Source organism: Monopterus albus, unplaced genomic scaffold (genome assembly GCF_001952655.1).
Source record: "Monopterus albus unplaced genomic scaffold, M_albus_1.0 scaffold96.1, whole genome shotgun sequence".
Lineage (NCBI taxonomy): Eukaryota > Metazoa > Chordata > Actinopteri > Synbranchiformes > Synbranchidae > Monopterus > Monopterus albus.
The window spans coordinates 1,582,451-1,595,545 of record NW_018127976.1 but is presented as its reverse complement, the minus strand read 5'-3'; the positions used below and the strand labels follow the sequence as shown (position 1 = coordinate 1,595,545).

Below are 13,095 nucleotides of genomic sequence, written 5' to 3'. Positions count from 1 at the left end.
GTCGGCTGTTTTGGGGACAAGGTCAGAGAGGCCAGATTGAGATGGTTTGGACATGTGCAGAGGAGGGATAGTGGTTATATTGGTAGAAGAATGTTGGAGATGGAGCTGTCATGCAAGAGGTCAAGAGGAAGGCCAAAGAGGAGATATATGGATGTGCTAAAGGAGGACATGAAGTTAATTGGTGTGAGAGTAGAGGATGACGACGATAGAGTTAGGTGGAAACAGATGACTCGCTGTGGCGACCCCTGTCGGGAACAGCCGAAAGAAGAAGAAGAATAAAGAAGCAAGATTAATATAATTAATTACAATAAGAAAGAAGGGGAGACTGTGGTTCAGTGGGTAGAGCTGTCGTCTCCCAACCAAAGGGTCAGAGGTTCAAATCTCGGTGCCTGTAGTCCACATGTCAAAGTGTCCTTGGGCAAGACACTGAGTCCCCAAGTTGCCCCGATGGTTGGAACCATCGGTGTGAGTGGCTGCCTCGGTTTTGTACCGGAAACAAATTCCTTGGGTGTATAACATACTTAGCCAAATAAAGGTGGTTATCCATAGAAGCAGGGATAGATGAAGAGACAAGGAGACCACGCTCCAGCTGGACCTCAAGGTGTGTTTTTATTCTCTGTAGCATAAATCCAAGTTCCAACGTAGTCACTCAATAAAATAAAAATTTTAATTGTCATCCGTCTTACATCTGGGGCATGTAACAATATATAGAGCTGGGTTGTCATAGGAGATTTGATTTTGAATCCAGTTTCAGGTTAGCCTATCACTCCACATTGGATTGTTTGGATTATTGGGAGTGTTCAGAGACCAAAACCCGTCACAGTATCAGGTGGGAAGGGTCATAGTCATTGACCAAGACTCAGTGGATGGAGTGAGAAAGGTCATGGAGGACATTTGAATTTGACACAAAAGATCCTCCATGTGTGACTACTTGGTATCACATGACTAAGTTTCTCAGCAAACCTAAAGCTGAATAAGCTGAACTCAATCTTTTGAGTTTTACTTATTTCAAAAATTGATTTACAAATAAATTTAATAAGGGATTTGGATTTGATAATCAGTTTCTACACTGGATTCCAATTTGTTTAGGTGCTATTGAGCCCTAGCTCTAATTTGTAATGACTATGCAATATCTGTCACACTGTGTTACATAATCTGTCGGTACCTCCGGCTTTATAATATACTGTTTGATAGCATCAGGAACAGAGTGTAAATATTAGTTTGTACCTGTTAGATGTGTAGAGCTGTCACTGTGAGTCTGTGTTTGAACAGAGGGATGCTATGATATAATGCTGCAGGCTTACAGGCCTGGCCAGCATCCAGTGCTCTTCTCTTTAGCTCTCACTTTAGCTCTATATCCCAGTGCAGGGATACGCTAGGTGAAAGTATGAGGGACTATGTAATAGTCAACTGAGGTGCAACACTCAAATCCTGGGGTAAAATGCATGGGTAATATGCACATATGTAAATTCTGTTCCTGATTATTCAAATCCTTGATTCTGTCTATTTTTGAGTACTTGGAATTTATCAGGATGTGTGTGTGGTGCTTGTTCTCATGGTACTATGCTGTCTGTTCTCTATTGCTGCTTGAGGTACCGAAACGTGTTTATCAAGATATGTGTGTGGTGTTTGTTTCTCATGGTGTTATGTTGTTTGTTCTCCACTGCTGCTGAAACACTGAAATTTCCCCATTGAGGGATCAATAAAGTACCTACCGACCTACCACTTTAGTTGTTTCTCTTTGTAATTATAACCTCTGCTTTCTTTCTCTGTTTTTCTCTATTTGGCAGACATTCTGTTACACTGATCTTTTATTGCAAGCAGCAAAATTTGCGCAATATGTCACTGAGGGAGTGTGGTTGAGTTTTTTTGGCTGCCTCTGCTGCTCTCAACTAAAAATCAAATCAAATCAAGTCCTAATCACTTCCCCCCTCGTCTTGATTGCGTTTGTGGATGTTCTGTCACTCTGCACCACCCTCAATCGAGCATTTCATAATTACTCTTTAATTAAATTTGTTTACTTATAGCCTCCAGTACATTATGTGTTATGTTATGGTTATGTTGGGTTTCTTAGGCAGGGGAACTAGGATAGAGGATTTCAGGCAGGGTGGGACAGTGGACTGGGCCAGAGACTGGTTGAAGCAGCCTTCCTCGAGGTTACGGCCCGCAGGTTCTACTATAAAATATTTACTCCTTTGTATGTTTATAAAGTTCATTAGTTTCCTGTTCCAGACCCTCTTTTCCCCTCTGTGTGAACACACACTATTTTAGCTCCTGGGCCCCCTGTTTACACAAAGTTTAGTGCTATTACAACAATGCTAGGTAAACAATCATAGTCAGCACCATCCAACACACTGCTCACAGGGAATTTGGTTAAAAAAAGTCTCAACAAATTCTCTGGTACATTCTGACTGTTCATCAAAATTACTAACCCAAGCACTGGGCGTGAGGTGCGTAGAAAATGTTTTCAGTGTGTTTTACCAGTTAACCTGTTCCTGCCATTCAGCCTATAATACAAGCTATTGTTAGCCACATTAGCTGTGCAACATTACATTGCGACTAATGTCACTAAGTTAAAAAGGCTAACATTATACACAAGCAGTAAAATAACTTTAAAATAACAGCACTTACAGCATAAGGCTGTGAGGTAGATTCATAGACAGTTGGAATAGATCCACTCTTGAGCTTCAGTATGAAAGCCAATCCAGTGTTGTACTGACCCTTGTTGAAAAAGCACTCCTATGTGGAATGATTTGCACATAACATGCAATGTTTTAGAGATAATGTATCTTCAGGAACATTTCCAAAATAAATATACAATACCCACTGAGTCTTTACTGGCTCTGAGAATGGAAGTAGGTAACACTTTTGTGCTTAACTGTGCAACCAACAACCGAGCAGACTGTATTTTTCTACAAGCTATGCCATGTTGTTGTTCCTGTAATGTAATTCCATCTGTACTGTTTACATACTCATTTTGCACATGCATAATTGCACACTCACTGCTAAATATTTGCACTTCATGGCTCCCACGTAGCATATATTCTCTCTGCATTATATTGTGTTCTTGTTGTATTTTTATTGTGCTTCCTTCACTTGCTGCTTTAAAGTGCCTTAGATTTGTGTTACTGCTCATCTACTTTATATTTCACTTGTATTGTGTGGCATTCATGTGGACGGCAAAGTAAGAATTTCATTGTACAAGGAAATACATTTCTTAACTGTGCATATGACAAATAAACACTTTGATCTTTGAAATGAATCCCAGCCTCTATATGGTCCTGTTATTACATCTATCCACAACTATGCTGAGTATAAAAATGTTCTGAAACCCAGCTTTTTTCATTAAACTGTCTCTATAAATCCATGTGTGAGATTTTATCCAATATTGATTTTCACTTTTAAATGATTTGACATGACTAAGAAGGATTTAGGAGAATCAGGGGTTCTTAGCTTAAGGTAAAGGAGATATAAATTCTCTAAAATGGTGTTCTCCTCCAAGATTTCTATTTCACTCACTGTGGAGATCAGCTTTCTGTCTCGCTGTATGTCTCACTGCCATAATGTCAGAGGGTACTTTCCATTCAGTAATTCTCTATGTCCTTTCTGTATGTTCCAGGTTCAGCTGATCCACTACAACCATGAGCTGTACACAAATTATACAGAAGCTGCTAAAAGCCCCAATGGACTAGTCATAGTGTCTATATTCATGAAGGTAAGTCTCATCCATACTGTATGTTTAACAAATACCTGCCTGCTGACATGCACTTGAAGTCTTCCGATTCTTTTAGCCATGCTAACTCTGAGAGACGAGGCAGTCCAAGTAACTTCAATACAGTGCTGATTTATTCAATGAACACAGGTAAAAATTAACATTACACGCTCAGGTATCTTGCACCTCCAACATGCACACAGGCAGCTGAAGGATGAAAGACCCTGAACCACAACAGGCCTATACATTTATCACTTAGGTTGGGCTAGCCCCATTCTACACAGGAACGTCAAACCGTGACATCTCTGGTGCCAGATTTGCAGCTGACCATAGCAGTAGTCAAAACATGAAGAAAATCAATGTGGGTGTGTGTCTGTTGATTAAGTGGTGTGTATCTAAAAACATTCTGACATGACATCTAGTGACATGTCATGACATTAAACATAAGAAAATATTATGATTAACATTACGGTTAAACACATCATAATAATAATAATAATAACCATCCTGTCTTCTAACAGTCATCAACTTTCTATCTAGTTATCCTTGACCATATGCATCCTGTCTACTCTAAACATTTCTAACACAACAAGTACCTAACCAATATCTATCTGACTAAAAATACCTAACACACTCACAAGAACAGAATTTCATCTTGACAGTCATGACCCTATACTGGAGATCCAACAGTACACAAACTTGACCCGGTTTAATCGGTTTTAAGTATTACACGACAGCTACAGAATACAGTACACAAATGGAACATTTAGGGCAAAATGAAATGGGTTGACATCATGTTCCATGCAGATGACTCAAAGGTGGATCCAAGTGTAGCAACATGAGGTCAAAAACATGTGTAGAGTGTTTTCCCTCAGGCTGATGGAGAATTTTCAAAGCCATATAAACACTGTTGCTCAAATCAAATTTTGTTATTTTCTCAGGTAAAGTAGTCCCATTGTTTGTCTGCGTCTCAATTTCACACACACACAAAAAACCAGGGCTCAGGTGCAGCCCATTGTTAGAATAACACAGTTCTTTTGTTGAAAGTGCAAGAAGTGAAGACAGAAGAGGACTGAATAAAATTAACAGGAAATTTAATCAAAGTGTGGGCACAGTTAAGACAAAGCAGCACTGGGATCAGAGAGACAGAGCCCCCGCAGGAAATCCGTTATCTGAACCTCAAGTTATGGTTTCTGGTTACATTTATTTTCTTCCGTTGTGTCCGCTCTGTAGAGAGGTACGGCATTTCACGCTTCGTAATCCTATTGGCCATTTGGCGTGAGCTCCTTCTCAGACCTTCTTGCAAGAATGCACTAGAGAGGGTGTGTGTGGGGGTGTTGGGGAGTCAGGCAGTAGCTAAATATAGGAATACTGAACAACTGTATGTCTGCAACTGTAGACCCCCTATATACATAGGGTATCTACAGAACAAAGCAACCCTTGTGGAAATGCTAAAGAAGGGTCAAGTTATCTTCTCAAGTTGCAAACCCCTTGCTTCTGTAAAATATTGTACTACAAAGCAAAGCTTGTAACATGCTAAGCTGGTTTGTGTTAAGGTGTAAATCAGGCCAGCAGGCCTGTGTGCAACAGATTACATTATAGAGTCTATGCTAAGCAAGTCTGTGTGCAGATGTAAATTAAGCCAGCAAGTCTGTGTTAAAATGTAAAATAGGCCATCTGGTTACTTGAAGGTACAGACATCATGTCTCCACCAAAGTTACAGCATACAGTTTCTACACAGTAGTTCTAAACAAACATTAATATGTTCTGTATAAGCAAGGAAAATAAAAGGTATGAAAAGTAACTAAAGGGAAAATAAAGTTATGAAAAGTAACTAAAGCTTATAAAGTAACCAAAGCCTATAAGAAAAATAATAATAAATCCTACACCATGGCTAACTGGTTGACTCCATGTCAGTGTTACACTTCAGACTTAATGACCCAGTGTATGATGGGAAAACTGGTCGCAAAAGCTCAAATCATATTAATTCCAAAGGATAGTAAGAAAAAAAAACAGGCTTTTCACAGCAGACATTTTGACATGTCATAATAAGAAAACCACAGGTGTAACAATGGCTCTGTCTCTGCTTTTTTGACTATGGCATGTCAAAATGTCTGCTGTGAAAAGCCTGTTACTTTTCTTTTTCTCACCTTCTATTCTGTGAAAAAGATCTGCTCAAACAGATGAATTGAATTCAGACATTCATTTTATTATTTGCACCTGTGTATGTATGTACTGGGATATGTCCAAATGTCTTCTTTTTTATTAATAGAAGTGACAAATTCCAAAATATACACTTGTTTTACACATCAGTACATTTATTTTAATTCGCAGAGTTAGGGGCTCCTCTAAACATGCCAAAAATAAAAATGTAAAATGTTTCTCATTTAACAAATGTTTCAAAGTGTCAAGTTTAGACCCATATTCAACATAATCAACCATGTGTCATGGTTGATTAATCTCATGTACTGTACCTTCAAGACACTGAATATACTGGTTATCTGTTAGTATCTAGTAGCCACGGGGTGGTTTAAAGAAAACTGTGAGGAACTAAACTGCCCCCCTCCTACTTGAAAGTGTGCACTGATCAGCTGGCCCCCATCTTCACACTCATCTTCAACAGGTCACTGGAGCTGTGTGAAGTCCTCTCCTGTTTCAAATGCTCCACCATCATTCCAGTCCCCAAGAAAACCTTCACCTGTGAACTGAACAACTACAGACTTGTCGCCCTGACATCTGTAGTTATGAAGTGCTTTGAAAGACTGGTGTCGGCCCACCTGAAGGACATCGTGGACCCCTGCTAGACCCCCTGCAGGGGGTCTAACAGGCAAACAGGTCAGTGGACGATGCAGTGAATATGGCACTGCATTACATCCTGCAACACCTCGACTCCCCAGGGACCTATGCATGGGCCCTCTTTGTGGACTTCAGCTCAGCGTTCAAGGCATTCAACACCATTATCCCGAACATCCTCCACTCCAAACTGACCCAGCTCACTGTTTCTGCCCCCACCTGTCAGTGGATAACTAGCTTTCTGACAGACAGGGAGCAGCAGGTGAGGCTGGGGAAAATCAAATCCAGCACCCGGACAATAAGCGCAGATACCCCCCACAGATGTGTTGGATACCCAGTTCTTTTCACCGTTAACTCTTGAGAGACGAGGAAGTCCAAGTAACTTCAAAACAGTGCTGATTTATTCAATGAACACAGGTAAAAATTAACATTACATGCTCAGGAGTCTTTGCACCTCCAACATGCACGCAGGCAGCTGAAAGATGAAAAGCCCTGAACCATAACAGACCTATACATTATATCACCTTGGGATTAACCCCATACTACAGGGACGCCAAAACCGTGACGCCTCCTGGTGCCAGCTTTGCAGCTGGCCAGAGCAGTAGTCAAAAGCATGAAGAAAATCAATGTGGGAATGTCTGTTGATTATGTGGTGTGTAGCGAAAACATTCTGACATGACATTAAGCATAAGAAAATATTATGACTACGATTATGGTCAAACACGTCATAACAATAATATTAAACATTCTGTCTCCTAACAATAATCAACTTTCTGTCTAGTTATCCTAAGAATGACTAAGCATTAACAGCCTGAGCTAGACAGCCTGTCTACTCTAAACATTTCTAATACATCAAGTATCTAACCAATATCTATCAAACTAAAAATATCTAACAGATGCGTGCTCTCCCCTCTGCCGTTTTCACTCTACACCAACGCTTGCATCTTGAAGGACCCCTCTTTCAAGCTCCTAAAGTTTGCCGATGATACAACGGTCATTGGTCTCATCCGAGATGGTGACAAGTCAGCCTACAGACGGGAGGGTGAGCTGCTGGGCCCGTGGTGTAGCCGCAACAACCTGGAGCTGAACATGCTCAAAACAGTGCAGATGACAGTGGACTTCGGGAAGGAACACCCCCCCGTATCAGCAGTAAAGTCCTACAACTTTCTGGGCTCCACTATCTCCCAGGACCTGAAGTGGGTGTCCAACATCAGGACCATCACCAACAAGGCACAGCAGAGGATATACTTCCTGCGCCAGCTCAGGAAGTTTGACCTGCCCCAGGAGCTGCTGATACAATTCTACAGAGGAATCATCGAGTCTGTTCTCTGCACCTCCATCACTGTCCAGTTTGGCTCAGCAACCAAACAGGACAAGTACAGACTTCAGCGGACAGTCAGGACTGCAGAAAAGGTCATTGGTGTGAGCCTGCCCTCCATGGAGGACCTGCACACCTCACAGGTCAAAAGGAGGACGGAGAGGATCACTGCAGACCCCTCACACCCTGGACACAATCTGTTTGAAGTCTTCGCCTCTGGATGACGTTACAGTTCACTGTGCACCAAGACAACCAGGCACAGGGACAGTTTCTTCCCCCAGGCTGTCACTCTGATGAACACTTAACCAACGACAGTATGACAGGACAATAACCTGAGTGCACCACCTGTAAATATACCTCATACAGATTATACAGATTCGTACAGGTCAAGTACTCTATTTGCATTCCTACTTATCCCACTTCACAATGAGCATTCCTTTGTCTGTCTGCATTGTTTACTGCCTGTCTATACTGCTTATTTTGCATTGTTTCCACTGTTTGTTGCTTGTTAATACTGCTTATTTTGTTATATTATACAGCCTTATGCTGGTTTATTGTTTACTTGCCCCTTGCATGGGGATATGTACTGTACATGCACATTGAAAGCCAATGTACCAGAGTCAAATTCCTTGTGTGTCCGACACACATGGCCAATAAAGCCAATTCTGATTCTGAATCTTGGGAACACTGTGAGCACAGTGAAGCACTTCTCATGATAATGACTTCATTTCTGCCTGTGTTGAAATATTTGTTTCATTTTCATGATCTGGTCCACATCTACAGTATGTTGTATCTTAGCAAGGATATGGATACACTGGTTTTCCTCCAACTGATGCTCTTCAGTCACCTCTCTTTCAAACTCTGGTCCTCCAATTGACCAATGTCTGTCAGAGCAACTCCTGCTGCTGCCACTGCTGAGCTTCCGCTGCATGTTTTTAAGTTTCCAAGTAATGTAGCCCTGATTACTTTCAGCATTAAAAAGTGCTCCTAATGACAGTAAAATAAAGAAGTTTAACTAATAAAAACATTAAACCATCCATTAACATTTTAACCTGACAAAGAATTACTCATATAGTTTCTGTGAGTAGGGATCTTTAAGACAGGGGAACGGAGTCACAATCTTTAATGTGTACTGTATCCCGACATCCATAAGTGGTGCACTCCTGAGAGGAGTTAAACATTTAGGATGTTCATCCTTAAAAATAAGACCAACTTTACAGTTTTTTTAATATTTCAAAGTTTTAAACTAATTAGTCATCAAGTGTAGACAGCTATTTTGGTTCATGTCTTAAAAACAAATTTGTAAAAACATTATGCTTTCCCATATTTTTCTATTTTGCATAGGCTTTGCCCTCTAAGAGCCGTCACTATTGGGTTTATCCCTCATCCATCCGCAGTCCTGAAGAGATTCTTTCGTGCCCTGTGCCCTGCACTAGGCTGTCCCCAAACAGGTCTGCTGTGGTGGCATAAATGCTGGTGTGACCTGTGATTGGCTTCCTCTTTTTCTTCAGCAGTCGAAAGAGTAATTCCTTCATCATGGCTAAAGAGCAAAGTTCACCAACAGCGGACTCCAGCGCTGCACCACCGTCACCGTGTGCCCAGGCTGCAATACGGGCTTCATCATGCCCAGTGACCCACACCCTCACTGTGAGGCGTGCCTTGACACAGAGCTGGCACTCTTCCCCCAAGTCGCTTGCCCCTCTGTGTTTGCTGCCCACTGCGGAGACACAGTGCCAAGCGGAGGTGTTTGCAGCTGTCAGACAGTGGGATCCTGACAATGACAGCAGCTGGGCAAATCGTCAAGATCTCTTGGTGTACAACCCTTTGGAGTTCCTCGGCGTGGGTGGGCCCAAGTCCGTTGACTCACTCCCTGCCATCGCTGGCTCCCCCAGCTCACCCTAATCCATCACTTGCTTCCCAAGCAATGTTCTTTGGCAGGAGGTGGGCCACTCATCCACTGTCAGGGAACCAGGTCACTGCTCGCCTCTCGGACTGCGTTTATCAATGCGCATCCCAGGGAGATGCGGCAATTAACAATGTGACTCTCCTCTCCGCATCCTTTTCCTCCCTCACTGCACAGCCTGGGGCTCTCCCTGGAGAGGCAGCGAAGGAAATTGGGACGACCATGGCACTGGTGCAGTGGTGGCAATGGTGTGCATGAAGGCCTGGGCATCAAAAGAAATGATCCAGCACAGCATGTGGCTGCACATGTAACAGCTGTCAGGGCTATCAGAGCAGATCCGATCCACCAAAAATCACTGCCTGAGGCAGGAAGTATATGCAAATCACCGGAGACAGTCGGACACTCATAGGTTCTTCTGGAAAATGAAAATCTCTTCTGACAGTCCTTTTTCCTCCGTTTCTGAATCTGTGCTGTCTGCACACATGCTTCCCTACCACAACTGTGCCGTAGGTTACAAAGGAGAGAAAAGAAACAATTTATTTTCTCCTTGTTATCATATTAACAAGCTGCCAGGCTAGCTCTGTCGGTAGCGGATGAGAGTCTTAATCTCATGGTTGTGTGTTTGAGCCCATGTTGGGTGCTAATTTTATAAAGATCTCTCCACATCGGAGGATGCAGCTGCACTGCCACACAAGAGGTGAGTGACAAAGCTAAACATGGGGTGCGTGCTTCTCCTCAGCCCTGTCTTCACCGCCCTCCCATTGGTTGTGCAGAGCAAACACTCATCTCTTGCAATGGCGAGGGGGCACATCAGTGGCTGACAGCGGTGTATACTAATGCACTGCGAATGAATACTCATCCGCTGACAGAACTTTTACTTCAGACTCTGCTGCACTGACAGCGGGGTTGCAGGTGCTGTTAAGCAAAGCAGCAAACTCCGTAGTTCTGCCCAGGCAGGAGTACGAGAGTATTTTTTCTCACTCAACTTCCTGGCTCCCAAAAAGTCAGGCAAGATGAGACCTATTCTTGATTTGTCTCTCTTCAACAAATGCATAGTGCAGAAACCGTTCACATGCTCACCACGAAGCAAGTACTGGTGTGTGTGCGTCCCGGCAATGAACACACAATAATGGTCTCCATTGATCTGAGAAATGCTTATTGCCTATTATCCCTAAACACAGGAAATTCCTGCATTTCTCCTTCCAGGGTGCACATTTCCAGTACAACAGGCTGCCCTTCGGCTATTGCCCCCCCTCCCCCAAATGTTTCCCAAGTGCGTGGAAGTGGCATTAGAACCGTTACGCAGAGCAGGAATCAGAGTCATATTTTATTTAGATGATCTGATTCTGATGCCGTGTTTCATACAGCAAGTGTCTTTTTTTGTTGTTGTTGTTTTCACACAGTGGTACACCTGACACAGCTGGGTTTTGCAATAAACTGGGAAAAGAGCTCACCACTGCCCTGCAAAGCACTCATTTACCTGGGAGTGCACCTGGACTCTCTCTGCATGAGAGCAAAGCTGTCATCCGCTACGTGGGAGGTGCTTTCATCTCTCCTGCAGCACATTGTTCATTGTGCGAAGGTAACAGCTCTGTCTGTCCTGCTTTTACTGGGAATGATGTCAGCCAGTCATGTCATGGTCCCCCTCAGTCTTCACATGAGAAAGCTCTAGAGGTGGTTTGGCTGTCTTCGCCTCAACCCAGTGCATCACAAGAGGCACGTGCTCACACTCCCCCCCTCGGTCCAATCAGACATGGCGTACTGGGGAACTCCCAGTGTGTTTTGACAGCAGGAGTTCCCCTAGGCAGAGCTACGTCACACATCTTGGTGCTCACAGATGCATCTCTGCTTGGCTGGAGAGGCACTTGTCTGTCACAGGCTGTAGGAAGACAGTGAAATAACAACCCACCTCTCCACATGAACTGTCTGGAATTGGCCACAGTGCTGAAAGTTTAAAACACTTTGCACCGGCACTGAGGGGAAAACACGTAGTGGTACAATCAGACAACACAACAGCCATTACATACATTAACCAGCAAGGTGGTGTTCATAATGCCTGGCTGCTGGAGATTGCATGGGATCTCCTGCTCTGGGCTCATCAGAACCTGCTCTACCTCAGAGCCATACACGTCCCCGGCGAGCAGAACCATGCCACAGATCTCATGTCATGAGGCAGACCTCAGCCCAGTGGAGGCTGAATCCGTTCCTCATTCAGATGTTGTGGGACAGGTTCAATCAAGCTGTGGCAGACCTGTTCACAGCACGTGGGAACGTGCAGAGCAATCTCTGGTTCTCAATGAATGCCAGAGACAAACCCCCAATAGGGGTAGATGCCTTTGTTCACTACCCTTGGCCAAGAGGTATTCTTTACACGTTCCCTCCTGTCCCACTAATCCCACAACTCCTCTCACACATTCAGGATGAATGGTTGCGCATCCTCCTGATAGCTCCGGAGCGCACAGGTGCCACTTGTTTTCCAACCCTGGTTCAGCTGCTGGTGGGCGAGCCTTGGCAGCTGTCGTGGCACGGGGATATGTTCTCTCAGCTAGACGGCGCGATCCAGCAGTTCCTTGTGGTAGGACAACGACTGTGGGCCTGGCCCCCAATCAGGAGTGACTGGAGAGCCTATGGTTGCCTCCAGCAGTTGTACACACAATTCAGTGTGCAAGAGCTTTATCAACAATGGCATCTTATGCAACAAAATAGTCTGTTTTGGTGCAAGGAATGAGGTACAGCTCCAGCTTCTTGCCCACCAGAAATTTGGCTCTGTCTACTGTGAAAGCTTATGCTGCTGTCATATCGTCACACCATGAAGGTTTCAGTGAGAGAACTGTGTTCGCACACCTGCTACTGATCCTCAGCTTGGTCTCTGCACAGGATTTTGTACGACTGTTCAGAGAGACCCATCCCGGCGCTGTTCAGGCACTTGACATATTCACTTATGTCAGCATGCTGCAAAGGAAGAGGTGTTAAATCCCTAGACATTTTTCATGTGGGCCCACATTTAATAATTTAGTTAGGGTAGACCTGAGGTTGAACAATACTTTGGTAGAGCTTCAACCTAGTTAAGTTTCTTGTCTGCGCAGACTTTTGCAAGGCCTTCTTTGATGGTTCTGTTCACTCAACCAGCCCTTGTGAGGCTGCATGATAAACAGCTCCGAACTTATGCTTCATCCCAAACATTTGCTCAACCATGCGTAAATCTTCATTTGAGAAGTGTGTATCATTATCAGACCTGATTATTTCTTGTATACCAAACCGAGGGATTAATTCTCTTGTGAGCCATTTAATTACCTATTTACCAGTTTCTGATTTTGTGGGAGAGGCCTCAACCCATTTAGAAAACGGATCCACACATACCAGTAAAAA

General features: G+C 43.5%; 1 protein-coding gene across 2 annotated transcripts in view; it reads left to right on the top strand.

Moving 5' to 3' along the window:
* ca10a (carbonic anhydrase Xa) overlaps positions 1 to 13,095 on the top strand; it is a 514,312-nt gene that overhangs the window by 454,830 nt on the left and 46,387 nt on the right. For both annotated transcript variants that reach the window (XM_020608877.1, XM_020608878.1), the window contains one exon: positions 3,620 to 3,715. In XM_020608877.1, coding sequence (XP_020464533.1) covers positions 3,620 to 3,715 — 96 coding nt within the window. The remainder of the gene's footprint in view (positions 1 to 3,619; positions 3,716 to 13,095) is intronic.